General features: G+C 46.6%; 1 protein-coding gene across 1 annotated transcript in view; it reads right to left on the reverse strand.

Annotated features, from left to right (window-relative positions):
* The window catches only part of LOC129845847 (fibrillin-1-like), a gene marked incomplete at its 5' end in the record, with an annotated part of 175,540 nt that overhangs the window by 105,737 nt on the left and 42,370 nt on the right, over nucleotides 1-27,433 (reverse strand). The window contains 13 exon segments of the mRNA XM_055913771.1: nucleotides 7,285-7,422; nucleotides 7,592-7,711; nucleotides 8,033-8,158; nucleotides 8,420-8,545; nucleotides 8,633-8,686; nucleotides 10,278-10,430; nucleotides 10,867-10,989; nucleotides 17,642-17,764; nucleotides 20,594-20,719; nucleotides 20,803-20,922; nucleotides 21,733-21,888; nucleotides 22,405-22,605; nucleotides 22,715-22,867. Coding sequence (XP_055769746.1) covers nucleotides 7,285-7,422; nucleotides 7,592-7,711; nucleotides 8,033-8,158; nucleotides 8,420-8,545; nucleotides 8,633-8,686; nucleotides 10,278-10,430; nucleotides 10,867-10,989; nucleotides 17,642-17,764; nucleotides 20,594-20,719; nucleotides 20,803-20,922; nucleotides 21,733-21,888; nucleotides 22,405-22,605; nucleotides 22,715-22,867 — 1,719 coding nt within the window.

The following is a 27,433-nucleotide window of genomic DNA, read 5'->3' on the forward strand; positions in this document are numbered from 1 at the left end:
CAGGTTCTAATTCTCACCTAGCTACAGTACAGGTTCTAACCCTCACCTAGCTACAGTACAGGTTGTAATTCTCACCTAGCTACAGTACAGGTTCTAATTCTCACCTAGCTACAGTACAGATTCTAATTCTCACCTAGCTACAGTACAGGTTCTAACCCTCACCTAGCTACAGTACAGGCTCTAACCCTCACCTAGCTACAGACAGGCTCTAACCCTCACCTAGCTACAGTACAGGTTGTAATTCTCACCTAGCTACAGTACAGGTTGAAATTCTCACCTAGCTACAATACAGGTTGTAATTCTCACCTAGCTACAGTACAGGTTCTAATTCTCACCTAGTTACAGTACATGTTCTAATTCTCACCTAGCTACAGTACAGGCTCAAACCCTCACCTAGTTACAGTACAGGTTATAATTCTCACCTAGCTACAGTACAGGCTCTAACCCTCACCTAGCTACAGTACATGTTGTAATTCTCACTTAGCTACAGTACAGGTTGTAATTCTCACCTAGCTACAGTACAGGTTATAATTCTCACCTAGCTACAGTACAGGTTGTAATTCTCACCTAGCTCCAGTACAGGTTCTAATTCTCACCTAGCTACAGTACAGGTTCTAATTCTCAACTAGCTACAGTACAGGCTCTAACCGTCACCTAGTTACAGTAAAGGCTCTAACCGTCACCTAGCTACAGTACAGGTTCTAATTCTCACCTAGCTACAGTACAGGTTGTAATTCTCACCTAGCTACAGTACAGGTTCTAATTCTCACCTAGCTACAGTACAGGTTGTAATTCTCACCTAGCTACAGTACAGGTTGTAATTCTCACCTAGCTACAGTACAGGTTCTAACCCTCACCTAGCTACAGTACAGGTTCTAATTCTCACCTAGCTACAGAACAGGTTATAATTCTCACCTAGCTACAGTACAGGTTGTAATTCTCACCTAGCTACAGTACAGGCTCTAACCCTCACCTAGCTACAGTACAGGCTCTAACCCTCACCTAGCTACAGTACAGGTTGTAATTATCACCTAGCTACAGTACAGGTTGAAATTCTCACCTAGCTACAATACAGGTTGTAATTCTCACCTAGCTACAGTACAGGTTCTAATTCTCACCTAGTTACAGTACATGTTCTAATTCTCACCTAGCTACAGTACAGGCTCAAACCCTCACCTAGTTACAGTACAGGTTATAATTCTCACCTAGCTACAGTACAGGCTCTAACCCTCACCTAGCTACAGTACATGTTGTAATTTTCACTTAGCTACAGTACAGGTTGTAATTCTCACCTAGCTACAGTACAGGTTATAATTCTCACCTAGCTACAGTACAGGTTGTAATTCTCACCTAGCTCCAGTACAGGTTCTAATTCTCAACTAGCTACAGTACAGGTTCTAATTCTCAACTAGCTACAGTACAGGCTCTAACCGTCACCTAGTTACAGTAAAGGCTCTAACCGTCACCTAGCTACAGTACAGGTTCTAATTCTCACCTAGCTACAGTACAGGTTGTAATTCTCACCTAGCTACAGTACAGGTTCTAATTCTCACCTAGCTACAGTACAGGTTGTAATTCTCACCTAGCTACAGTACAGGTTGTAATTCTCACCTAGCTACAGTACAGGTTCTAACCCTCACCTAGCTACAGTACAGGTTCTAATTCTCACCTAGCTACAGAACAGGTTATAATTCTCACCTAGCTACAGTACAGGTTGTAATTCTCACCTAGCTACAGTACAGGCTCTAACCCTCACCTAGCTACAGTACAGGCTCTAACCCTCACCTAGCTACAGTACAGGTTGTAATTATCACCTAGCTACAGTACAGGTTGAAATTCTCACCTAGCTACAATACAGGTTGTAATTCTCACCTAGCTACAGTACAGGTTCTAATTCTCACCTAGCTACAGTACAGGCTCAAACCCTCACCTAGTTACAGTACAGGTTATAATTCTCACCTAGCTACAGTACAGGCTCTAACCCTCACCTAGCTACAGTACAGGTTGTAATTCTCACTTAGCTACAGTACAGGTTGTAATTCTCACCTAGCTACAGTACAGGTTATAATTCTCACCTAGCTACAGTACAGGTTCTAATTCTCACCTAGTTACAGTACAGGTTGTAATTCTCACCTAGTTACAGTAAAGGTTCTAATTCTCACAAAGTTACAGTACAGGTTGTAATTCTCACCTAGCTACAATAAAGATTGTAATTCTCAGCTAGCTACAGTACAGGTTGTAATTCTCACCTAGCTACAATAAAGATTGTAATTCTCACCTAGCTACAGTACAGGTTGTAATTCTCACCTAGCTACAGTACAGGTTGTAATTCTCACCTAGCTACAGTACAGGTTCTAATTCTCACCTAGCTACAGTACAGGCTCTAACCCTCACCTAGCTACAGTACAGGTTATAATTCTCACCTAGCTACAGTACAGGCTCTAACCCTCACCTAGCTACAGTACAGGTTCTAATTCTCACCTAGCTACAGTACAGGTTCTAATTCTCACCTAGCTACAGTACAGGCTCTAACCCTCACCTAGCTACAGTACAGGTTCTAATTCTCACCTAGCTACAGTACAGGTTCTAATTCTCACCTAGTTACAGTACAGGCTCTAACCCTCACCTAGTTACAGTACAGGCTCTAACCCTCACCTAGCTACAGTACAGGTTCTAATTCTCACCTAGCTACAGTACAGGTTGTAATTCTCACCTAGCTACAGTACAGGTTCTAATTCTCACCTAGCTACAGTACAGGTTGTAATTCTCACCTAGCTACAGTACAGGTTCTAATTCTCACCTAGTTACAGTACAGGTTGTAATTCTCACCTAGCTACAGTACAGGCTCTAACCCTCACCTAGCGACAGTACAGGCTCTAACCCTCACCTAGCTACAGTACAGGTTCTAACCCTCACCTAGCTACAGTACAGGTTGTAATTCTCACCTAGTTACAGTACAGGTTGTAATTCTCACCTAGCTACAGTACAGGTTCTAACCCTCACCTAGCTACAGTACAGGTTGTAATTCTCACCTAGCTACAGTACAGGTTCTAATTCTCACCTAGCTACAGTACAGGTTCTAACCCTCACCTAGCTACAGTACAGGTTGTAATTCTCACCTAGCTACAGTACAGGTTGTAATTCTCACCTAGCTACAGTACAGGTTCTAATTCTCACCTAGCTACAGTACAGGTTGTAATTCTCACCTAGCTACAGTACAGGTTCTAATTCTCACCTAGCTACAGTACAGGTTCTAATTCTCACCTAGCTACAGTACAGGTTGTAATTCTCACCTAGCTACAGTACAGGTTCTAACCCTCACCTAGCTACAGTACAGGTTGTAATTCTCACCTAGCTACAGTACAGGTTCTAATTCTCACCTAGCTACAGTACAGGTTCTAACCCTCACCTAGCTACAGTACAGGTTGTAATTCTCACCTAGCTACAGTACAGGTTCTAATTCTCACCTAGCTACAGTACAGGTTCTAATTCTCACCTAGCTACAGTACAGGTTCTAACCCTCACCTAGCTACAGTACAGGTTGTAATTCTCACCTAGCTACAGAACAGGTTATAATTCTCACCTAGCTACAGTACAGGTTGTAATTCTCACCTAGCTACAGTACAGGCTCTAACCCTCACCTAGCTACAGTACAGGCTCTAACCCTCACCTAGCTACAGTACAGGTTGTAATTCTCACCTAGCTACAGTACAGGTTGAAATTCTCACCTAGCTACAATAGAGGTTGTAATTCTCACCTAGCTACAGTACAGGTTCTAATTCTCACCTAGTTACAGTACATGTTCTAATTCTCACCTAGCTACAGTACAGGCTCAAACCCTCACCTAGTTACAGTACAGGTTATAATTCTCACCTAGCTACAGTACAGGCTCTAACCCTCACCTAGCTACAGTACAGGTTGTAATTCTCACTTAGCTACAGTACAGGTTGTAATTCTCACCTAGCTACAGTACAGGTTATAATTCTCACCTAGCTACAGTACAGGTTCTAATTCTCACCTAGTTACAGTACAGGTTGTAATTCTCACCTAGTTACAGTAAAGGTTCTAATTCTCACCTAGTTACAGTACAGGTTGTAATTCTCACCTAGCTACAATAAAGATTGTAATACTCAGCTAGCTACAGTACAGGTTGTAATTCTCACCTAGCTACAATAAAGATTGTAATTCTCACCTAGCTACAGTACAGGTTGTAATTCTCACCTAGCTACAGTACAGGTTGTAATTCTCACCTAGCTACAGTACAGGTTCTAATTCTCACCTAGCTACAGTACAGGCTCTAACCCTCACCTAGCTACAGTACAGGTTATAATTCTCACCTAGCTACAGTACAGGCTCTAACCCTCACCTAGCTACAGTACAGGTTCTAATTCTCACCTAGCTACAGTACAGGTTCTAATTCTCACCTAGCTACAGTACAGGCTCTAACCCTCACCTAGCTACAGTACAGGTTCTAATTCTCACCTAGCTACAGTACAGGTTCTAATTCTCACCTAGTTACAGTACAGGCTCTAACCCTCACCTAGTTACAGTACAGGCTCTAACCCTCACCTAGCTACAGTACAGGTTCTAATTCTCACCTAGCTACAGTACAGGTTGTAATTCTCACCTAGCTACAGTACAGGTTCTAATTCTCACCTAGCTACAGTACAGGTTGTAATTCTCACCTAGCTACAGTACAGGTTCTAATTCTCACCTAGTTACAGTACAGGTTGTAATTCTCACCTAGCTACAGTACAGGCTCTAACCCTCACCTAGCTACAGTACAGGCTCTAACCCTCACCTAGCTACAGTACAGGTTCTAACCCTCACCTAGCTACAGTACAGGTTGTAATTCTCACCTAGTTACAGTACAGGTTGTAATTCTCACCTAGCTACAGTACAGGTTCTAACCCTCACCTAGCTACAGTACAGGTTGTAATTCTCCCCTAGCTACAGTACAGGTTCTAATTCTCACCTAGCTACAGTACAGGTTCTAACCCTCACCTAGCTACAGTACAGGTTGTAATTCTCACCTAGCTACAGTACAGGTTGTAATTCTCACCTAGCTACAGTACAGGTTCTAATTCTCACCTAGCTACAGTACAGGTTCTAATTCTCACCTAGCTACAGTACAGGTTGTAATTCTCACCTAGCTACAGTACAGGTTCTAATTCTCACCTAGCTACAGTACAGGTTGTAATTCTCACCTAGCTACAGTACAGGTTCTAACCCTCACCTAGCTACAGTACAGGTTGTAATTCTCACCTAGCTACAGTACAGGTTCTAATTCTCACCTAGCTACAGTACAGGTTCTAACCCTCACCTAGCTACAGTACAGGTTGTAATTCTCACCTAGCTACAGTACAGGTTGTAATTCTCACCTAGCTACAGTACAGGTTCTAATTCTCACCTAGTTACAGTACAGGTTGTAAATCTCACCTAGTTACAGTACAGGTTGTAATTCTCACCTAGCTACAGTACAGGCTCTAACCCTCACCTAGCTATAGTACAGGCTCTAACCCTCACCTAGCTACAGTACAGGTTCTAATTCTCACCTAGCTACAGTACAGGTTGTAATTCTCACCTAGCTACAGTACAGGTTGTAATTCTCACCTAGCTACAGTACAGGTTGTAATTCTCACCTAGCTACAGTACAGGTTGTAATTCTCACCTAGCTACAGTACAGGTTGTAATTCTCACCTAGCTACAGTACAGGTTCTAATTCTCACCTAGATACAGTACAGGTTCTAATTCTCACCTAGTTACAGTACAGGTTGTAATTCTCACCTAGCTACAGTACAGGTTCTAATTCTCACCTAGCTACAGTACAGGTTATAATTCTCACCTAGCTACAGTACAGGTTCTAATTCTCACCTAGCTACAGTACAGGTTGTAATTCTCACCTAGCTACAGTACAGGCTCTAACCCTCACCTAGCTACAGTACAGGTTGTAATTCTCACCTAGCTACAGTACAGGTTGTAATTCTCACCTAGCTACAGTACAGGTTGTAATTCTCACCTAGCTACAGTATAGGTTGTAATTCTCACCTAGCTACAGTACAGGTTGTAATTCTCACCTAGCTACAGTACAGGTTGTAATTCTCACCTAGCTACAGTACAGGTTGTAATACTCACCTAGTTACAGTACAGGTTGTAATTCTCGCCTAGCTACAGTACAGGTTGTAATTCTCACCTAGCTACAGTACAGGTTGTAATTCTCACCTAGCTACAGTACAGGTTGTAATTCTCACCTAGCTACAGTATAGGTTGTAATTCGACCTAGCTACAGTACAGGTCCTAATTCTCACCCAGCTACAGTACAGGTTGTAATTCTCACCTAGTTACAGTACAGGTTGTAATTCTCACCTAGTTACAGTACAGGTTGTAATTCTCACCTAGTTACAGTACAGGTTGTAATTCTCACCTAGCTACAGTACAGGTTGTAATTCTCACCTAGCTACAGTACAGGTTGTAATTCTCACCTAGCTACAGTACAGGTTGTAATTCTCACCTAGCTACAGTACAGGTTGTAATTCTCACCTAGCTACAATACAGGTTGTAATTCTCACCTAGCTACAGTACAGGTCCTAATTCTCACCCAGCTACAGTACAGGTTGTAATTCTCACCTAGCTACAGTACAGGTTGTAATTCTCACCTAGCTACAGTACAGGTTGTAATTCTCACCTAACTACAGTACAGGTTCTAATTCTCACCTAGCTACAGTACAGGTTGTAATTCTCACCTAGCTACAGTACAGGTTCTAATTCTCACCTAGCTACAGTACAGGCTCTAACCCTCACCTAGCTACAGTACAGGTTCTAATTCTCACCTAGTTACAGTACAGGCTCTAACCCTCACCTAGCTACAGTACAGGCTCTAACCCTCACCCTAGATACAGTACAGGTTCTAGCCCTCACCTAGCTACAGTACAGGTTCTAACCCTCACCTAGCTACAGTACAGGCTCTAACCCTCACCTAGCTACAGTACAGGTTCTAACCCTCTCCTAGCTACAGTACAGGTTCTAACCCTCACCTAGCTACAGTACAGGCTCTAACCTTCACCTAGCTACAGTACAGGCTCTAACCCTCACCTAGCTACAGTACAGGTTCTAACCCTCACCTAGCTACAGTACAGGCTCTAAATATCACCTGGTTCACACAAGGCACACGATCTTCCCCAGGCCTCTCCCCAGAGAAGGGCTACAGGTTAAATAGGTTCTAAAAGTTCTAGAGATTCTAGATGTTCCATGTGGTTCTATATGGTTCTGTAGGTTCCCACTAACCTGGTTCACACTTGGCACAGGGACTTCCCCAGGCCTCTCCCAGTGTTGAGCAGCAGTGGGATTTCAGAGTGGCTCCGTTGATGTTGATCTCACAGCGTCCGTTAATCACCTTCAGCCAACATGTGCCTTTACTGGTCTCTACAGGGACAGGGAGAGGGAGGGCAGAGGACTGTACTAATACACAGCATAACATTTCATAGCTGCCATTTTAGCCCCTCAGATAGTAGTCCCCTAATCCTCTGGTCAAAAGTAACATCCTCTCACAAACACACACACAGAAACAGCAGGGGTTGTTATACTCACGTACCTATACACTGTGTTCCAGAGGCGTCCAGCGTGCTGCCTGCTGAGCAGAGACACACGTAGGACCCCGGGCTGTTCTTACAGTCCCCGTTCACACACGGCTTCGACTCACACTCATCAATGTCTGCAGGAGACAACACACATTCATCAATATCGACAAGAAACACACACACATCTATATGACTTAGAGGAGAAAGTCATCCACAAATCAATATCTACAGGAAGATGTTACCACATCGTTCTTTCTGCTCCTGACCAGCTTCTAACACGTCTCTGTGTGACACACCGACAGCAGGGCTGGGGGTCAACTCCATTTCAATTCCAGACAATTACGGAAGTACCTTGAAATTCCAATTCTCTGAACTTTAAATGTGATTAAACCCAACCCGGACAGACAGACGGACAGACAGACAGACAGTAACTAGTCTGGGCCAGTGTATCTCACCTTCGCAGACATCCGTCTCAGGGTGGAACAGGAAGCCGGTGGGACAGTGGCAGGTGAAACTACCTGGAGTGTTCCTGCACAGGCCGTTGTCACACAGTAACCTGTTCACTGCACACTCATCTATGTCTGAGAGGAGACAGATACACAGACGGAGGTAATACCACAGAATGATATCTTAGAACTCATTTAATATGATCTCTATGGTTAATACATTCATCTACAGTATGTCTGAACAGACAGACAGACAGACAGACAGACAGACAGACAGACAGACAGACAGACAGACACGACAGACAGACAGACAGACAGACAGACAGACAGACAGACAGACAGAGATAGCAACATTAGGATAATCCAGTCATTTTAAGGATAAGTCATGGGACTTACCAACACAGTGTTTTCCAGTGGTGTCCACCTCAAAGCCCATGTTACAGTTACACTTATAGGTCCTCAGCATGTTCTCACACACACCGTTCTGACAGATGTCCGGATCCAGAGCACATTCATTGATATCTGGGAGAGATTAACACACAAGGTTAATATCTGGGAGAGAGTCATTTCATTGAGACACACCAGGTTCCCTCTGTTTTTGATCGTTACCTCTGCCATCGCTGGTGGTGCCGGGGCCGTTACTACACAGAGCCAGGAACTCAGCTGCAAAACACACACACACACACACACACACACCACACACACGCGCACACACACATACGCACACACGCACACACACATACACACACACACGCAAACACACACACACACACACACAGGGGTTAGTGAAACTACTAAATGAAATAACAGCATTTTGTGAACACATCACATTTGCCAACATCCAGAGATCTCAGAGCAAGTAATTTCATACCATGTTATTATCCGTTTCCATGCTTTCTCATTTGGTCTGGATGTATATGAAATGAACCCTTAATGTGGTGGGACTTTGGCGTCTTTTTGATACTCAGACTTTAACAGGCAGAGCTAATGAGAAATGACTGGTTGTAGTGTTATTATGTGTGGCGAGGTGGAGGGGTGGAGGGGGGTGGCAGGGTGGAGTGGAGGAGTGGAGGGGGTGGCAGGGTGGAGGAGTGGGGGTGGGGGAGTGGAGGGGGTGGCAGGGTGGAGGAGTGGGGATGGAGGAGTGGAGGGGGTGGCAGGGTGGAGGAGTGGGGGTGGAGAAGTGGAGGGGGTGGCAGGGTGGAGGAGTGAGGGGGTGGCAGGGTGGAGGAGTGGGGGTGGAGGAATGGAGGGGGTGGCAGGGTGGAGGAGTGGAGGGGGTGGCAGGGTGGAGGAGTGAGGGGGTGGCAGGGTGGAGGAGTGGGGGTGGAGGAATGGAGGGGGTGGCAGGGTGGAGGAGTGGGGGTAGAGGGGTGGAGGAGTGGAGGAGTGGAGGGGGTGGCAGGGTGGAGGAGTGGGGGTGGAGGAGTGGAGGGGGTGGCAGGGTGGAGGAGTGAGGGGGTGGCAGGGTGGAGGAGTGGGGGTGGAGGAGTGGAGGGGGTGGCAGGGTGGAGGAGTGGGGGTGGAGGAGTGGAGGGGGTGGCAGGGTGGAGGAGTGGGGGTGGAGGAGTGGAGGGGGTGGCAGGGTGGAGGAGTGGGGGTAGAGGGGTGGAGGAGTGGAGGAGTGGAGGGGGTGGCAGGGTGGAGGAGTGGGGGTGGAGGAGTGGAGGGGGTGGCAGGGTGGAGGAGTGGAGGTGGAGGAATGGAGGAGTGGAGGTGTGAAGTGTTGGAGTCAGACAGTCAGAGATTACAGGCCACAGCAGATGAAGACAACATCTCCTGTTTCTGTGGATTGAATCAGATTAAGAGGTGGATGGTTTCTAGTCACCAACCATAGAACATCAGTGCACGGTAACACTGTTACTTTGTCATAGCCGGAACAGCCGTGAATATCAATCTCTGTAATCATGACTCAGACAGAGGGAATGCCAAACTGCAGACTGATGACTCCATCTTGATGCCTCAAGAGTGTGTGTCCCTCATATCGCTCTGTCTGTTGGACATCAGTTGGCCTGTGGTATTACTAACGTTAACTGAGATGCCAAAACACATCATCCACTTCACTCAGGGCAACAGCATGAGTGGTGGCTGTGTAGACCCAATTGTGTGTGTGTGTGTGTGTGTGTGTGTGTGTGTGTGTGTGTGTGTGTGTGTGTGTGTGTGTGTGTGTGTGTGTGTGTGTGTGTGTGTGTGTGTGTGTGTGTGTGTGTGTGTGTGTGTGTGTGTGTGCGTGCAAATGGGTGTGTGTGTGTACCTGAGTTTTGGGGTGGGCATGGTTGGCAGGACTCTCCAAAGGCGTACTCCACACTGGCACAGCAGCATTCTGACTTGGTCACGGCTCCGAAGAATGGCTTCACACACTGTCCCCGCTTGTAGCCTCCGTAACAAGTGCTGCGCATATGTGTGTCTGGAATCAGGATACAGAGAAAACTATGAATTTATCTCTTCCTGTTTCTCTCACTCCTTCCCCTTCTTCCTTCCTTCCTTCCTTCCCTCCCTCCCTCCCTCCCTCCCTCCCTCCCTCCCTCCCTCCCTCCCTCCCTCCCTCCCTCCCTCGTTTAGACAAACAACAGTGAAACAAACAGGGTTGTGTATCGAAGGGATTGCAGCATTCCCCTGATCTGATATCATCCAGAACGAATGCAGTCAACCCAAACTGTACACTTCCTGCTCACTCACATTGGGAACCCAGGAATATGGTCCCAAACCAATCCTACAACCACACACTCTTAGAAAAAAAGGTTCCAAAAGGGAATTTATGATTGATTAAACCAAATCAATCAATCAATAATACATTGATCATAGATCAGATTCTAGATTCTAGAGAGGAGAGAGACACTCACCGACACAGACGCGGCCATCCAGACCCACGGCCAGACCAGCCATACACTCACACCTGAACGACCCCTCCGTGTTCACACAGTGGCCGTTCATACACATCCCTGGAGTCTCACACTCATCAATGTCTGGTAGGGAGACAGGAGGAGAAGAGGGGAGACAGGAGGAGAACAGGGGAGACAGGGGAGAAGAGGGGAGACAGGGGAGAAGAGGGGAGACAGGGGAGAAGAGGGGAGACAGGAGGGGAGAAGAGGGGAGACAGGAGGGGAGAAGAGGGGAGACAGGGGAGAAGAGGGGAGACAGGAGGGGAGAAGAGGGGAGACAGGGGAGAAGAGGGGAGACAGGAGGGGAGAAGAGGGGAGACAGGGGAGAAGAGGGGAGACAGGAGGGGAGAACAGGGGAGATAGGAGGGGAGAAGAGGGGAGACAGGGGAGAAGAGGGGAGACAGGAGGGGAGAACAGGGGAGACAGGGGAGAAGAGGGGAGACAGGGGAGAAGAGGGGAGACAGGAGGGGAGAAGAGGGGAGACAGGGGAGAAGAGGGGAGACAGGAGGGGAGAACAGGGGAGACAGGGGAGAAGAGGGGAGACAGGAGGGGAGAAAAGGGGAGACAGGGGAGAAGAGGGGAGACAGGAGGGGAGAACAGGGGAGATAGGAGGGGAGAAGAGGGGAGACAGGAGGAGAACAGGGGAGACAGGAGGAGAACAGGGGAGAAAGATGAGAAGAGGGGAGACAGGAGGAGAGAACAGGGGAGACAGGAGGGGAGACAAGTGAAAGGGGGTAGGCGGTAGCAGGGGAGAACAGGGGAGACAGGTGAAAGGGGATAGGCGGTAGCAGGGGAGAACAGGGGAGACAGGAGGGGAGACAGGTGAAAGGGGGTAGGCGGTAGCAGGGGAGAACAGGGGAGACAGGAGGGGAGACAGGTGAAAGGGGAGAACAGGGGAGACAGGAAGGGAGACAAGTGAAAGGGGGTAGGCGGTAGCAGGGGAGAACAGGGGAGACAAGAAGGGAGACAGGTGAAAGGGGAGAACAGGGGAGACAGGAAGGGAGACAAGTGAAAGGGGGTAGGCGGTAGCAGGGGAGAACAGGGGAGACAAGAAGGGAGACAGGTGAAAGGGGAGAACAGGGGAGACAGGAGGGGAGACAGGTGAAAGGGGGTAGGCGGTAGCAGGGGAGAACAGGGGAGACAGGAGGGGAGACAGGTGAAAGGGAAGAACAGGGGAGACAGGAGGGGAGACAGGTGAAAGGGGGTAGGCGGTAGCAGAGGAGAACAAAGGTAGAGAACAAAGATAGCATAAATTGGAACACTATGAGACGGTTTACCAGACCTACATTAAGGCTATTATGTCTAAAGATAACTGTCAATGTACACTGAGTTTACTAAACATTAAGAACACCTTCCTAATATTCAGTTGTCAATGTACACTGAGTTTACCAAACATTAAGAACACCTTCCTAATATTCAGTCCTAATATTCCCTTTCATCTACACTGATTGAAGTGGATTTAACAAGTGACATCAATAAGGGATCATAGCTTTCCCCTGGATTCACCTGGTCAGTCTGTCATGGAAAGAGCAGGTGTTCTTAATGTTTTGTACACTCAGTGTATATTTTCTTTTGAGCATGCTTATTCCAGAAGCAGGCCTAACAAAGGTCTGGGAAACCAGCTCAATATCAACTGTCAAGTTATACACACAAAATATCCTTCTGAATGTCCATGTAACTTCTCTTCTCTAGACTCAATCTGGTCAAAGGAGTCAGGGTTGTTTATTTACTATAGTTCTTTCACTTCAAACAACTTCAACTCCCACAGATGAACTGGACTTGACATTATTGAACTGGACTTGACATTATTGAACTGTACTTGACATTATTGAACTGTACTTTACATTATTGAACTGTACTTGACATTATTGAACTGGACTTGACATTATTGAACTGGACTTGACATTATTGAACTGTACTTGACATTATTGAACTGGACTTGACATTATTGAACTGGATTTGACATTATTGAACTGGACTTGACATTATTGAACTGGATTTGACATTATTGAACTGGACTTGACATTATTGGACTGGACTTGACATTATTGAACTGGACTTGACATTATTGAACTGGACTTGACATTATTGAACTGGACTTGACATTATTGAACTGTACTTGACATTATTGAACTGGACTTGACATTATTGGACTGGACTTGACATTATTGAACTGGACTTGACATTATTGAACTGGACTTGACATTATTGAACTGGACTTGACATTATTGGACTGGACTTGACATTATTGAACTGGACTTGACATTATTGAACTGGACTTGACATTATTGAACTGGACTTGACATTATTGAACTGGACTTGACATTATTGAACTGTACTTGACATTATTGAACTGGACTTGACATTATTGAACTGGATTTGACATTATTGAACTGGACTTGACATTATTGAACTGGATTTGACATTATTGAACTGGACTTGACATTATTGGACTGGACTTGACATTATTGAACTGGACTTGACATTATTGAACTGGACTTGACATTATTGAACTGGACTTGACATTATTGAACTGGACTTGACATTATTGAACTGTACTTGACATTATTGAACTGTACTTGACATTATTGAACTGGACTTTACATTATTGAACTGTACTTTACATTATTAAGTGAAAATATTTGACTTGCAGTCTCCTAACCACTTTCTAAGGGCCACTTATTTCATGATTCAGCTATAATGGCTGTACAGTATAACTTCACTCTTTATCTTCCTGGAAGATCATATAACCCAACAGAAGAAAAAGCATTCTGCTGCTCCAGTCACATAAGCCCATAATGTAAACCACAGTGGTGTATTCTAACAATGACCCTAATGCCGTGTAAACAGTGATGTGGCTGGTTGCTTTGTGTTATGTCTGGAGCCACTGGAGGATAGAAACATGGGCTGTGTCCCAAATAACACCCTGTATCCTAAATAGTACCCTATGTTTGACCAGGGTACATACTGTAGATCTCTGGTTGAAGTAGTACACCATATAGGAATTGGCGTGCCATTTGGGAACCAACCTTGGTTTCCTCAGAGGCAGAGAAAGAGCACAGAGGCCTCAACAGACTGTGTAGACTGTTAACCCTCTCTAGACTGTTAAACCTCTCTAGACTGTTAAACCTCTCTACTGTTAATCCTCTCTAGACTGTGTAGACTGTTAACCCTCTCTAGACTGTTTAAACCTCTCTAGACTGTTAAACCTCTCTAGACTGTTAATCCTCTCAAGACTGTTAATCCTCTCTAGACTGTGTAGACTGTTAACCCTCTCTAGACTGTTAAACCTCTCTACTGTTAATCCTCTCTAGACTGTGTAGACTGTTAACCCTCTCTAGACTGTTAAACCTCTCTAGACTGTTAATCCTCTCTAGACTGTGTAGACTGTTAACCCTCTCTAGACTGTTAAACCTCTCTAGACTGTTAAACCTCTCTAGACTGTTAAACCTCTCTAGACTGTTGAACCTCTCTAGACTGTTAACCCTCTCTAGACTGTTAACCCTCTCTAGACTGTTGAACCTCTCTAGACTGTTAACCCTCTCTAGACTGTTAAACCTCTCTAGACTGTGTAGACTGTTAACCCTCTCTAGACTGTTAAACCTCTCTAGACTGTTAAACCTCTCTAGACTGTTAACCCTCTCTAGACTGTTAAACTTCTCTAGACTGTGTAGACTGTTAACCCTCTCTAGACTGTTAAACCTCTCTAGACTGTTAATCCTCTCTAGACTGTGTAGACTGTTAACCCTCTCTAGACTGTTAAACCTCTCTAGACTGTTAATCCTCTCTAGACTGTGTAGACTGTTAAACCTCTCTAGACTGTGTAGACTGTTAACCCTCTCTAGACTGTTAAACCTCTCTAGACTGTTAATCCTCTCTAGACTGTGTAGACTGTTAAACCTCTCTAGACTGTGTAGACTGTTAACCCTCTCTAGACTGTTAAACCTCTCTAGACTGTTAATCCTCTCTAGACTGTATAGACTGTTAACCTCTCTAGACTGTGTAGACTGTTAACCCTCTCTAGACTGTGTAGACTGTTAAACCTCTCTAGACTGTGTAGACTGTTAACCCTCTCTAGACTGTGTAGACTGTTAAACCTCTCTAGACTGTTAACCTCTCTAGACTGTGTAGACTGTTAACCCTCTCTAGACTGTTAAACCTCTCTAGACTGTTAATCCTATCTAGACTGTGCAGACTGTTAACCCTCTCTAGACTGTGTAGACTGTTAAACCTCTCTAGACTGTGTAGACTGTTAACCCTCTCTAGACTGTGTAGACTGTTAACCCTCTCTAGACTGTTAAACCTCTCTAGACTGTTAATCCTCTCTAGACTGTGTAGACTGTTAAACCTCTCTAGACTGTGTAGACTGTTAACCCTCTCTAGACTGTTAAACCTCTCTAGACTGTTAATCTTCTCTAGACTGTATAGACTGTTAACCTCTCTAGACTGTGTAGACTGTTAACCCTCTCTAGACTGTGTAGACTGTTAAACCTCTCTAGACTGTGTAGACTGTTAACCCTCTCTAGACTGTGTAGACTGTTAAACCTCTCTAGACTGTTAACCTCTCTAGACTGTGTAGACTGTTAACCCTCTCTAGACTGTTAAACCTCTCTAGACTGTTAATCCTCTCTAGACTGTGTAGACTGTTAACCCTCTCTAGACTGTGTAGACTGTTAAACCTCTCTAGACTGTGTAGACTGTTAACCCTCTCTAGACTGTTTAGACTGTTAAACCTCTCTAGACTGTTACACCTCTCTAGACTGTTAAACCTCTCTAGACTGTATAGACTGTTAAACCTCTCTAGACTGTATAGACTGTTAAACCTCTCTAGACTGTGTAGACTGTTAAACCTCTATAGACTGTTCAACCTCTCTAGACTGTATAGACTGTTAAACCTCTCTAGACGGTATAGACTGTTAAACCTCTCTAGACTGTATAGACTGTTAACCCTCTCTAGACTGTATAGACTGTTAAATCTCTCTAGACTGTATAGACTGTTAAACCTCTCTAGACTGTATAGACTGTTAACCCTCTCTAGACTGTATAGACTGTTAAACCTCTCTAGACTGTGTAGACTGTTAAACCTCTCTAGACTGTGTAGACTGTTAAACCTCTATAGACTGTTCAACCTCTCTAGACTGTATAGACTGTTAAACCTCTCTAGACGGTATAGACTGTTAAACCTCTCTAGACTGTATAGACTGTTAAATCTCTCTAGACGGTATAGACTGTTAAACCTCTCTAGACTGTTAAACCTCTCTAGACTGTATAGACTGTTAAACCTCTCTAGACTGTTAAACCTCTCTAGACTGTATAGACTGTTAAATCTCTCTAGACGGTATAGACTGTTAAACCTCTCTAGACTGTTAAACCTCTCTAGACTGTATAGACTGTTAAACCTCTCTAGACTGTATAGACTGTTAAACCTCTCTAGACTGTATAGACTGTTATACCTCTCTAGACTGTATAGACTGTTAACCTCTCTAGACTGTTAACCCTCTCTAGACTGTGTAGACTGTTAAACCTCTCTAGACTGTGTAGACTGTTAAACCTCCCTAGACTGTGTAGACTGTTAAACCTCTCTAGACTGTATAGACTGTTAATCTCTAGACTGTATAGACTGTTAACCCTCTCTAGTCTGTATAGACTGTTAACCTCTCTAGACTGTATAAACTGTTAAACCTCTCTAGACTGTATAGACTGTTAACCTCTCTAGACTGTACAGACTGTTAATCCGCTCTAGACTGTACAGACTGTTAACCTCTCTAGACTGTATAGACTGTTAACCTCTCTAGACTGTACAGACTGTTAATCCTCTCTAGACTGTACAGACTGTTAACCTCTCTAGACTGTTAAACCTCTCTAGACTGTTAACCTCTCTAGACTGTACAGACTGTTAATCCTCTCTAGACTGTATAGACTGTTAAACCTCTCTAGACTGTATAGACTGTTAACCTCTCTAGACTGTATAGACTGTTAAACCTCTCTAGACTGTATAGACTGTTAAACCTCTCTAAACTGTGTAGACTGTTAAACCTCGCTAGACTGTGTAGACTGTTAAACCTCCCTAGACTGTGTAGACTGTTAAACCTCTCTAGACTGTTAAACCTCTATAGACTGTTAAACCTCCCTAGACTGTGTAGACTGTTAAACCTCTCTAGACTGTATAGACTGTTAAACCTCTCTAGACTGTATAGACTGTTAATCTCTCTAGACTGTATAGACTGTTAAACCTCTCTAGACTGTATAGACTATTAACATCTCTAGACTGTATAGACTGTTAAACCTCTCTAGACTGTATAGACTGTTAAACCTCTCTAGACTGTATAGACTGTTAAACCTCTCTAGACTGTGTAGACTGTTAAACCTCCCTAGACTGTATAGACTGTTAACCCTCTCTAGACTGTATAGACTGTTAACCTCTCTAGACTGTATAGACTGTTAAACCTCTCTAGACTGTACGGACTGTTAATCCTCTCTAGACTGTTAAATTCATACTGAGGAAATACATCCCTCTCTGAAATGAGACTCTCTCTACTCTATGTAGACTACTAGCAACAGAACTCCCATTTAGCCTTTTTTACATGAATTTGCCACCTTTTGGTACATTTTTGTGGCATTGACACTTTTCAGTACATTTCCTGACTTTGACACTTTCCGGGACATTGCATTTGACAGTTTTCATATCCTTTTCTGATGCAGCAGACAGAGGGTTGTGATTGGACAGCAGACGTACCTACACAAAAGCGCCCGGTTGGGTCGAGCAGATAGCCATGTTTACAAATACATTTAAAGCTTCCCTCGTCGTTGATGCACATCCCATTCAAACACATGTTCCTGATCAGACACTCATCCATGTCTGGGGGAGAGAAACACACACACACACACACACACACACACACACACACACACACACACACACACACACACACACACCCACCCACCCACCCACCCACCCACCCACCCACACACACACACACACACACACACACACACACACACACACACACACACACACACACACACACACACAACATATTAGGACAATATATACAGGTCATAGATAACAATAGGTCAAAATGAATCTAAAATATGTGGGAAAATACTATTAGAATATACAGAACGACTGCAGGCCTTCAAGTAGTGTAGAGGGTTCCATATCTAAGATCGAGAATTAATTAAGATTGAGGGAAAGAAAGAATGACAGAAACTGAGAGACAGAGAGGAAGAGAGAGAGAGAGAGACAGAGAGAGAGAGAAAAATAAAGAGAGAGAGACAGAGGAGAGAGAGAAACAGAGAACGAAAGAGACAGAGACAGAGAGAAACAGATAGAGGCTGATGTATTTGACAATGTGTATCAATATGGCACGTTAATAAAGTTAATTAAAATGAAAATTGTGAGATATAGAAAGAGGAAAAGAGATCAACAGAGAGAAACAATGAGAAACAGAGATCAACAGAGACCAACAGAGATCAAGAGACCGACAGAGATCAACAGAGACCAACAGAGATCAACAGAGATCAACAGAGACCAACAGAGATCAAGAGACCGACAGAGATCAACAGAGACCAACAGAGACCAACAGAGACCAACAGAGATCAACAGAGATCAACAGAGACCAACAGAGACCAACAGAGATCAACAGAGACCAACAGAGACCAACAGAGATCAACAGAGACCAACAGAGATCAACAGAGACCAACAGAGATCAACAGAGACCAACAGAGATCAACAGAGATCAACAGAGACCAACAGAGATCAACAGAAACCAACAGAGATCAACAGAGATCAACAGAGACCAACAGAGATCAACAGAGACCAACAGAGACCAACAGAGACCAACAGAGACCAACAGAGATCAACAGAGATCAACAGAGAGAAACAGAGATCAGCAGAGACCAACAGAGACCAACAGAGACCAACAGAGACCAACAGAGATCAACAGAGATCAACAGAGATCAACAGAGATCAACAGAGACCAACAGAGATCAACATGGACCAACAGAGATCAACAGAGATCAACAGAGACCAACAGAGATCAACAGAGATCAACAGAGACCAACAGAGACCAACAGAGATCAACAGAGACCAACAGAGATCAACAGAGACCAACAGAGATCAGCAGAAACCAACAGAGACCAACAGAGACCAACAGAGACCAACAGAGATCAGCAGAAACCAACAGAAACCAACAGAGACCAACAGAGACCAACAGAGACCAACAGAGATCAACAGAAACCAACAGAGATCAACAGAGACCAACAGAAACCAACAGAGATCAACAGAGACCAACAGAGATCAACAGAGATCAACAGAGACCAACAGAGACCAACAGAGATCAACAGAAACCAACAGAGATCAACAGAGATCAACAGAGACCAACAGAGATCAACAGAGATCAACAGAGACCAACAGAGACCAACAGAGACCAACAGAGATCAACAGAGATCAACAGAGAGAAACAATGAGAAACAGAGATCAGCAGAGACCAACAGAGACCAACAGAGACCAACAGAGACCAACAGAGATCAACAGAGATCAACAGAGACCAACAGAGACCAACAGAGATCAACAGAGACCAACAGAGATCAACAGAGACCAACAGAGATCAGCAGAAACCAACAGAGACCAACAGAGACCAACAGAGACCCACAGAGATCAGCAGAAACCAACAGAAACCAACAGAGACCAACAGAGACCAACAGAGACCAACAGAGATCAACAGAAACCAACAGAGATCAACAGAGACCAACAGAAACCAACAGAGATCAACAGAGACCAACAGAGATCAACAGAGATCAACAGAGACCAACAGAGATCAACAGAGATCAACAGAAACCAACAGAGACCAACAGAGACCAACAGAGACCGACAGAGATCGACAGAGATCGACAGAGACCGACAGAGACCAACAGAGATCGACAGAGACCGACAGAGACCAACAGAGATCAACAGAGACCAACAGAGATCAACAGAGACCAACAGAGATCAACAGAGACCAACAGAGATCAACAGAGATCAACAGAGACCAACAGAGATCAACAGAGATCAACAGAGACCAACAGAGACCAACAGAGATCAACAGAGATCAACAGAAACCAACAGAGATCAACAGAGACCAACAGAGATCAACAGAGATCAACAGAGACCAACAGAGATCAACAGAGATCAACAGAAACCAACAGAGACCAACAGAGACCAACAGAGACCAACAGAGACCAACAGAGATCAACAGAGATCAACAGAAACCAACAGAGACCGACAGAGACCGACAGAGACCGACAGAGATCAACAGAGACCAACAGAGACCAACAGAGATCAACAGAGACCAACAGAGATCAACAGAGATCAACAGAGATCAACAGAGACCGACAGAGACCGACAGAGACCAACAGAGATCAACAGAAACCAACAGAGACCAACAGAGATCAACAGAGACCAACAGAGATCAACAGATATCAACAGAGACCAACAGAGATCAACAGAGATCAACTAAGATCCACAAAGACAACAGAGACCGACAGAGATCAACAAAGATCCACAAAGACAACAGAGATCGACAGAGATCCACAAAGACAAACAGAGATCAACAGAGATCCACAAAGACAACAGACATCAACAGAGATCAACAGAGATCAACAGAGATCCACAAAGACAAACAGAGAGAGAGGTGTGTTTGAGACAGACCTTGACAGTTCTTCCCGTCAGTAGAGATCTCAAAGCCGGCGTTGCATACACAGTGGAAGCTCCCCTCAGTGTTCACACACCTTCCGTTGTTACAGATACGACCGTTTGCCACACACTCATCCTGGTCTGAAACACACACAGGACATGATATTCTCACCACTCTCACCACTCTGTGTGTATGTGTGTGTGTGTACAGTTGTGTGTGTTACCTCTGCACTCAGTCCTGGTAGCAGTAGACTGGAAGCCAGCAGGACACTGGCAGAAGTAGGATCCAGCCGTGTTCACACACTCTCCGTTCACACACGGGTTACGCTCACACTCATCATCATCTGGAGGGCAAACACACTCGTAAGAACCAAACTCTGTCCGTCAACCAAACTCTGTCCATCTGTCCCTCCCACCCTTCCTCTCTCTCTCTCTCTCTCTCTCTCTCTCTCTCTCTCTCCCTCCCTCCCTCCCTCCCTCCCTCGTCCTCTCACCCTCCTGCCCTCTCCCTCTCACCCTACCCCCTCACCCTCCTGCCCTCTCCCTCCCTCTCTCCTCCATCTCTCCCTCCTCCCCTCACCCTCCTGCCCTCTCCCTCCCTCCTCCCTCTCACCCTCAACCTCCTCCCCTCACCCTCACCCTCCTGCCCTCTCCCTCCCTCCTCCATCCCTCCATCCCTCTCACCCTCCCCCTCCTGCCCTCTCCCTCACTCTCTCTCCTCCATCCCTCTCTCCCTCCTCCCCTCACCCTCCTGCACTCTCCCCCCTTTCTCTCATCCATCCTCCATCCATCCCTCTCTCCCTCCTCAACTCACCCTCCTGCCCTCTCCCTCCCTCTTCCATCCCTCTCTCCCTCCTCCCCTCTCCCTCCCTCTCTCTCCTCCATCCCCTATCCCTCTCTCCCTCCTCCCCTCACCCTCCTGCCCTCTCCCTCCCTCTCTCTCATCCCTCCTCCATCCCTCTCTCCCTCCTCCCCTCACCCTCCTGCCCTCTCCCTCCCTCTCTCTCCTCCCTCCTCCATCCCTCTCTCCCTCCTCCCCTCACCCTCCTGCACTCTCCCTCCCTCTCTCTCCTCCCTCCTCCATCCCTCTCTCCCTCCTCCCCTCATCCTCCTGCCCTCTCCCTCCCTCCCTCCTCCATTGCTCCATCCCTCACCGATACACTCTCCTCGTGAGTCTAGTCTGAAGCCCATGTTACAGTCACAGCGGTAGCTTCCAGGGGAGGGGACACAGCGGCCGTTCAGACACAGGTTCCTGTATACCTCACACATGTTAGTAATGCTGGTACTGATGTTCTGGGTCTGGATGATGCCTGGAGGGGGAGAGGGGGGAGAGGAGGGAGGAGATGTAGTGGAGAGAGGAGTAAAGGAGAGAGAGGGAGAGGATGAGAGAGAGGGATGTAGAGAGGAGAGGGGGAAAGGAGAGAGAAGGAGAGAGAGGGAGAGGGATATAGTGGGGAGAGGGGGAAAGGAGGAGAGAGGAAGAGGATGAGAGAGAGGGATGTAGAGGGGAGAGGGGGAAAGGAGAGAGTGGGAGAGGATGAGGGAGAGGGATGTAGAGGGGAGAGGGGGAAAGGAGAGAGTGGGAGAGGATGAGGGAGAGCGGTGTAGTGGGGAGAGAGGGTAAGGAGAGAGAGGGCGAGGGATAGAGAAAAGGGGGGTGAGAGACAGAAAGAGGGGTTACCACATTACCACATTCATAGTCATAAGAGACACTTCGTTACTGAAGGATTTCTTCACCGTTAAGGTTTTAATATGACTCTGATTTTAACATGTGAGGAGGCTTCAGTGGTGAGAGGTGAGGGGTAAGATGTCAGGGTACTACTTACTGGGTCCAGGGTATTGATCTGGTCCAGGCGGAGGCTGGAAAGGGATTGGTGGTCCTGGGTAGGGTGGTCTTGGGTAGATACCTGGGACTTGGGGAACTCCTGGTCTTCCCCCTCCCCCACCTGGGAGAGGCCCTCCCCCACCTGGGAAAGTCTCCCCCCCTGGACCGGTCTGCACCTGTGTGCACAGCTTCTGGTACTCATCTAGAGCAGAGAGAGAGACACATAGAAATATGACGAAATAGAGAAGAAACATCTACAGCTAAAGTGAAAATGATTGCTGATTGTACATGAGTACTGGGTCAGTACCTACCAGTCCCTGTCATGGGGCACAACTCAGGACTGGACCCGTCCGACCAGCAGCGCCCACTGTCACAGCAGCACTGTATCTTGGTCAGGAGCTGGGAGTTCTGGTTGGCACAACGCCCATTCAGCAGGCTGGCATAGCAGTACCCACCCCGGGCATCTGGAGAGAGACAAAACCAGACAACACATGTTTATGCCAAACACATCATAGAAATACCCACCATGGATATCTAGAGAGAGAACAGGCTATTGGGACTCAGAGATTCTGAGTTAAGTGGGGTGAGGGGAAGGGAGCGAGGAAAGAGGAGAGAGGATGGGAGAGAAGGGGGAGAGAGGAAGAGAGACAGAGGAGGATGAGGGGAAGGAGAGGCAGTGAGAGAGAGGAGGGGAGAGAAGGGGGAGAGAGGAAGAGAAACAGAGGAGGATGAGGGGAAGGAGAGGCAGGGGGAGAGAGGATGGGAGAGAAGGGGGAGAGAGGAAGAGAGACAGAGGAGGATGAGGGGAAGGAGAGGCAGGGAGAGAGAGGAGGGGAGAGAAGGGGGAGAGAGGAAGAGAGACAGAGGAGGATGAGGGGAAGGAGAGGCAGGGAGAGAGAGGATGGGAGAGAAGGGGGAGAGAGGAAGAGAGACAGAGGAGGATGAGGGGAAGGAGAGGCAGGGAGAGATAGAGGATGGGAGAGAAGGGGGAGAGAGGAAGAGAGACAGAGGAGGATGAGGGGAAGGAGAGGCAGGGAGAGAGAGGATGGGAGAGAAAGGGGAGAGAGGAAGAGAGACAGAGGAGGATGAGGGGAAGGAGAGGCAGGGAGAGAGGATGGGAGAGAAGGGGGAGAGAGGAAGAGAAACAGAGGAGGATGAGGGGAAGGAGAGGCAGGGAGAGAGGAGGGGAGAGAAGGGGGAGAGCGGAAGAGAGATAGAGGAGGATGAGGGGAAGGAGAGGCAGGGAGAGAGGAGGGGAGAGAAGGGGGAGAGAGGAAGAGAGACAGAGGAGGATGAGGGGAAGGAGAGGCAGGGAGAGAGAGGAGAGGAGAGAAGGGGGAGAGAGGAAGAGAGACAGAGGAGGATGAGGGGAAGGAGAGGCAGGGAGAGATAGAGGATGGGAGAGAAGGGGGAGAGAGGAAGAGAGACAGAGGAGGATGAGGGGAAGGAGAGGCAGGGAGAGAGAGGAGGGGAGAGAAGGGGGAGAGAGGAAGAGAGACAGAGGAGGATGAGGGGAAGGAGAGGCAGGGAGAGATAGAGGATGGGAGAGAAGGGGGAGAGAGGAAGAGAGACAGAGGAGGATGAGGGGAAGGAGAGGCAGGGAGAGAGAGGAGGGGAGAGAAGGGGGAGAGAGGAAGAGAGACAGGGGAAGATGAGGGGAAGGAGAGGCAGGGGGAGAGAGGAAGAGAGACAGAGGAGGATGAGGGGAAGGAGAGGCAGGGGAGAGAGGAAGAGTAGTATTGTATGGTGGGAAACAGATAGATATGTCTGGTCCAGCACCTCTCTGTGGAGCGGAGGGCTCATAGCGAACATTCCTTCCTCACAAACATCCTCTCCTGGGGGTTGTGTGTGTGTGTGTGTGTGTGTGTGTGTGTGTGTGTGTGTGTGTGTGTGTGTGTGTGTGTGTGTGTGTGTGTGTGTGTGTGTGTGTGTGTGTGTGTGTGTGTGTGTGTGTGTGTGTATGTGTGTGTTTGTGTGTCAATTTGACCACTCTGACCCAGATTCCTGTCGGATCCTTTGTGAGTCGGACTGAACCGATCTGGTCCTGATTTACTGCTCTTTCTGGACATGTTTGGAGGGGAGTTCCTGGTGTGTGTGTGTGTTGGCGAGGATGTGTGTGCATGTTCCTAACACGCACGGTCATCAACCCCCTGGCCAGTGGACCATTGCTGTTTCTCATTGGCACACACAAACGCACGCACAAACACACAAGCGTACACACACACACACAGACACACACACGCAAAAACGGAATGCTTCCTCCACACTGTGTGACTACGCAGAGGCACCTGAGACAGAAAGTGTGTGTACAAACCAGTCTGGTGTGATGTCTCCTTCAGACAAGAGAACATCATATATCCCTGTCTCTCCATGGTCCTGTCTAGTCAGGATACATCCAGTATATCACTATCCCTGTCTGTCTCTCCATGGTCCTGTCTAGTCAGGATACATCCAGTATATCACTATCCCTGTCTGTCTCTCCATGGTCCTGTCTAGTCAGGATACATCCAGTATATCACTATCCCTGTCTGTCTCTCCATGGTCCTGTCTAGTCAGCACACATCCAGTATATCACTATCCCTGTCTGTCTCCCTGTCTGTCTCTCCATGGTCCTGTCTAGTCAGGATACATCCAGTATATCACTATCCCTGTCTGTCTCTCCATGGTCCTGTCTAGTCAGGATACATCCAGCATATCACTATCCCTGTCTGTCTCTCCATGGTGCTCTCTAGTCAGCACACATCCAGTATATCACTATCCCTGTCTGTCTCTCCATGGTCCTGTCTAGTCAGGATACATCCAGCATATCACTATCCCTGTCTGTCTCTCCATGGTCCTGTCTAGTCAGGATACATCCAGCATATCACTATCCCTGTCTGTCTCTCCATGGTCCTCTCTAGTCAGGATACATCCAGCATATCACTATCCCTGTCTGTCTCTCCATGGTCCTGTCTAGTCAGCACACATCCAGTATATCACTATCCCTGTCTGTCTCTCCATGGTCCTGTCTAGTCAGCACACATCCAGTATATCACTATCCCTGTCTGTCTCTCCATGGTCCTGTCTAGTCAGGATACATCCAGCATATCACTATCCCTGTCTGTCTCTCCATGGTCCTGTCTAGTCAGCACACATCCAGTATATCACTATCCCTGTCTGTCTCTCCATGGTCCTGTCTAGTCAGCACACATCCAGTATATCACTATCCCTGTCTGTCTCTCCATGGTCCTGTCTCGTCAGCACACATCCAGTATATCACTATCCCTGTCTGTCTCTCCATGGTCCTGTCTAGTCAGGATACATCCAGTATATCACTATCCCTGTCTGTCTCTCCATGGTCCTGTCTAGTCAGGATACATCCAGTATATCACTATCCCTGTCTGTCTCTCCATGGTCCTCTCTAGTCAGCACACATCCAGTATATCACTATCCCTGTCTGTCTCTCCATGGTCCTGTCTAGTCAGGATACATCCAATATATCACTATCCCTGTCTGTCTCTCCATGGTCCTCTCTAGTCAGGATACATCCAGTATATCACTATCCCTGTCTGTCTCTCCATGGTCCTGTCTAGTCAGCACACATCCAGTATATCACTATCCCTGTCTGTCTCTCCATGGTCCTGTCTAGTCAGGATACATCCAGTATATCACTATCCCTGTCTGTCTCTCCATGGTCCTGTCTAGTCAGGATACATCCAGTATATCACTATCCCTGTCTGTCTCTCCATGGTCCTCTCTAGTCAGCACACATCCAGTATATCACTATCCCTGTCTGTCTCTCCATGGTCCTGTCTAGTCAGGATACATCCAGTATATCACTATCCCTGTCTGTCTCCCTGTCTGTCTCTCCATGGTCCTCTCTAGTCAGGATACATCCAGCATATCACTATCCCTGTCTGTCTCTCCATGGTCCTGTCTAGTCAGGATACATCCAGTATATCACTAACCCTGTCTGTCTCTCCATGGTCCTGTCTAGTCAGGATACATCCAATATATCACTATCCCTGTCTGTCTCTCCATGGTCCTGTCTAGTCAGGATACATCCAGTATATCACTATCCCTGTCTGTCTATCAATGGTCCTCTCTAGTCAGCACACATCCAGTATATCACTATCCCTGTCTGTCTCTCCATGGTCCTCTCTAGTCAGCACACATCCAGTATATCACTATCCCTGTCTGTCTCTCCATGGTCATGTCTAGTCAGGATACATCCAATACATCACTATCCCTGTCTGTCTCTCCATGGTCCTGTCTAGTCAGGATACATCCAGTATATCACTAGCCCTGTCTGTCTCTCCATGGTCCTGTCTAGTCAGGATACATCCAGTATATCACTATCCCTGTCTGTCTCTCCATGGTCCTGTCTAGTCAGCACACATCCAGTATATCACTATCCCTGTCTGTCTCTCCATGGTCCTGTCTAGTCAGGATACATCCAGTATATCACTATCCCTGTCTGTCTCTCCATGGTCCTGTCTAGTCAGCATACATTCCAGTATATCACTATCCCTGTCTGTCTCTCCATGGTCCTGTCTAGTCAGGATACATCCAGTATATCACTATCCCTGTCTGTCTCTCCATGGTCCTCTCTAGTCAGGATACATCCAATATATCACTATCCCTGTCTGTCTCTCCATGGTCCTGTCTAGTCAGGATACATCCAGTATATCACTATCCCTGTCTGTCTCTCCATGGTCCTCTCTAGTCAGGATACATCCAGCATATCACTATCCCTGTCTGTCTCTCCATGGTGCTCTCTAGTCAGGATACATCCAGCATATCACTATCCCTGTCTGTCTCTCCATGGTCCTGTCTAGTCAGGATACATCCAGCATATCACTATCCCTGTCTGTCTCTCCATGGTCCTGTCTAGTCAGCACACATCCAGTATATCACTATCCCTGTCTGTCTCTCCATGGTCCTCTCTAGTCAGCACACATCCAGTATATCACTATCCCTGTCTGTCTCTCCATGGTCCTCTCTAGTCAGCACACATCCAGTATATCACTATCCCTGTCTGTCTCTCCATG

This window comes from Salvelinus fontinalis, unplaced genomic scaffold (genome assembly GCF_029448725.1).
Source record: "Salvelinus fontinalis isolate EN_2023a unplaced genomic scaffold, ASM2944872v1 scaffold_0383, whole genome shotgun sequence".
Lineage (NCBI taxonomy): Eukaryota > Metazoa > Chordata > Actinopteri > Salmoniformes > Salmonidae > Salvelinus > Salvelinus fontinalis.